The sequence below is a fragment of the Castanea sativa genome, chromosome 6, assembly GCF_040712315.1.
Source record: "Castanea sativa cultivar Marrone di Chiusa Pesio chromosome 6, ASM4071231v1".
NCBI lineage: Eukaryota > Viridiplantae > Streptophyta > Magnoliopsida > Fagales > Fagaceae > Castanea > Castanea sativa.
Window position 1 is genome coordinate 8186276 of NC_134018.1, and position 2852 is coordinate 8189127.

General features: G+C 36.4%; 1 protein-coding gene across 1 annotated transcript; it reads right to left on the reverse strand.

Moving 5' to 3' along the window:
- Positions 1-510: 510 nt before the first annotated feature.
- Positions 511-1881, reverse strand: LOC142639218 (ethylene-responsive transcription factor 3-like). Its single transcript, XM_075813352.1, has one exon. The coding sequence runs from the start codon at positions 1535-1537 to the stop codon at positions 659-661; it is 879 nt and encodes a 292-aa protein (XP_075669467.1). The 5' UTR covers positions 1538-1881; the 3' UTR covers positions 511-658.
- Positions 1882-2852: the final 971 nt, after the last annotated feature.

Consider the following 2852-nt stretch of genomic DNA (forward strand, 5'->3'; position numbering starts at 1 on the left):
CAAACTTATACATGGTATGAAACATGTCAAAAATTAAGATTGGACCGACGGATCAAACATCAATGTTCCTCGTAGTTAAAATTACTGGCACCTAAATCAAATTTCAACTATTCATAAAATTTGTCTTAAGAATAAAATAATAATACATTGGAATTACAAACTAAATGGATGTTTATTTTCTCAATCAATCAACACAAAATTTTATCACTTCTCATTTGATTTCTCTTTACATTTCCATTAAAAAAAGAAGATAATATGGGTTTCATTGTAACGATCTCACATTATATGATCACTCTAGATCTAGCCCAACCATCTCAATATTGAAGCAAATAAAACAAACCCAAAAAATAAGGAGGAAACAAAACAAAAATAAAATAGCAGATATAAATAGAAATTTTAACTAAGTTTCAGCACCACGTAGACTACCTATTTTTACAATACAAAACAAAAAAAATCATCAAATAAACACAAAGTGAGCATAACTGTTATACTTAAATTTAAGATCATCAATTTATAATAATCTTTATCTCATAAATTTCTTCTTTTTTTTTGGATTTAATTAAAAAAAAAAAGAGATACAACAAAATTAAAAAAGAAAAAAGAAAAAGAAAAATCATTGATCATCATAATTATAATCATAATAATCATGGAGAATAAATTAGAGACACAAAGCGGTGGTGCAGTTGAGATCATCACCAACAAAGTCAACGTCTTGATCCAAATCCAACGGCGGCAGATTGAGATCGAAAGGCAGCGGTGTTTTCCGGCACAACAAGTTAGAATAAGACGACGACGCGATATCATTGTCGTCGTTGTCGTTGTCGTTGTCGTTGTCGTTGTTGATGCCGTTGATGTTGTGGTTGTTGTTGTTGTTGTTGTTGCCGTCGATCACCGAAGACGACGAGTCGCAGTCGCTGTGGCAATCTTCAGGAACGACAGGAGGAGTCCTAGGATGGTGCCGCTTCCGGCAATCCATAACGGTTTCCGTGGGGCGCGGCGCCTTTTGCGGAGTCGGCCTGGGCCCGCTAAACGACTCCACCGTACTGCTCATACCGCTACACGTCGGCCTCTGCGGATCAATCACCATCATCTGATGATTCTGATTCTGACGACGATGCTGCTGCTTCTGCTGCTCATCATTTCCATCATCATCGTTGTCGTAAAACCGCTGATGATGATGATGATCTAAAAACGGCGGACCGTTGTTGTTCTGGTAGTTGGCGGTACGGTTAAGGTGTTGATGTTGGTGATGAACATTAGGGGACGAGGAGGAGGAGAGAGGGAAATTAGTCTTGGCCTTAGGTCCGCGGAGACTACGAGCCGCGGCGTCGTAGGCGAGAGCGGCTTCTTCGGCTGAATCGAAAGTGCCAAGCCAGACTCGCGTTTTTTTCCATGGGTCTCTGATCTCGGCAGCGAATCTTCCCCACGGTCTCTTCCTTACTCCTCTATATCTCTGCTCTTTCTCGGCCGTGGGTACCGCCGCCGCCACCGCTGCTGCCGGTGTTTTATTAGCCGCGGCTCCTCTCCCCCTCTTCATGGTTTATGAAAAACCAAAAAAAAAAAAAAAAAAAAAACCAAAGACACAAAAGAAACAAAGTGTGTTTTGTGAAATGAAATGAGTTGATAGAGAGAGAAAAGGTGTGAGATATGGTGGGAGAGAAAGAACTGGATGTGGAGATGGGATGGATGGATGGCACAAACACAAGGAGCACCTTCTCTTCTCTTCTACACACACAATAAAAATAAAATAAAATATTAATAATTCTTTTTTTTTTTTTTTTTTGGGGGTGTGTGGGTTTCTCTGGCTGGTAATGGCTTTTTTTTTTTCTTTTTTTTGCTTTCTCGATTTCTCTACCTTCTCTCGCCCCCACAAACCGACCCGGACTCAATTGCTTGCTGCTGCTTTATCTATATAATTTTTTTAAGCATTTTTTTAAATTAAAAATATTTAGGGGAATAGGGATGAGTGAAATGACTGGAGGGTCCTTTCTTGCCATATTTAAGAATTAAGATTGTCCGCTACTATTTTTTTTTTTTTTTGGCTGAGAAATGCTTCTTGCTTTTTGGGTCACGTCCCTTTCATTCTCTTGTGGGGGTGTATGTGGCCATGTATAGGGTTTTGGGTGGAACAAAAGTTTTATGTTTTTGAGCAAGCAAGGAAATATCACTAAGCCAAAAGCTATAGATTTTACCACGACCACACAGTGGTTTGATGGTAAAGAGTGGTTGGAGTGATAGCCCCAACAAAGTTTGTGTAGTACATATGGTATTATTCATTATCATCACATAGCGTTGAGTCGATAAACCCACATCAAAAACCCCCATTTTTATTCAGCAAAAAAAAAAAAAAGATTTTCCCATAACCAATTACATGTACCAATGTGAGTTTAAGATCAATACATAATAATAATAATAATAATAATAATAATAATAATAATAATAAATGGTACCAAACTACTGATATAGCGTATCCATGTGACAATGTAAAAAGGAAGATGGATCATCTCAATTTCAATGAATCCATTTCATAATTAAAATATAAATTTTATAAATTTAAATGTATAGTTGTGTCATCATATATATTGTTAGATGTGAAAAATAAAAATCTTAATCCTAAAATGGAGAAAATCATGTTTTTTTTGGGAGAGTAACTTTATTTCAAATAAAATTTGTCATCTTAATAAACTGTTAAAAAAATTGTGTCTACAATAGTATTTTTTTGTGCAGTGAATATATGATTTTGGGTTTTAATTTGGTGATGCAATAATAGGTGGTTGAGATGTGAATATTATTGCCTTATTGGCTTAGTCTTATATGGAAAACTACTGGATTTGGATAGATATTTTTAACAT

Bases quoted from the DNA above. Each gene is read 5' to 3' on its own strand.
- LOC142639218 (XM_075813352.1), bottom strand. From the start codon at position 1,537: ATGAAGAGGGGGAGAGGAGCCGCGGCTAATAAAACACCGGCAGCAGCG.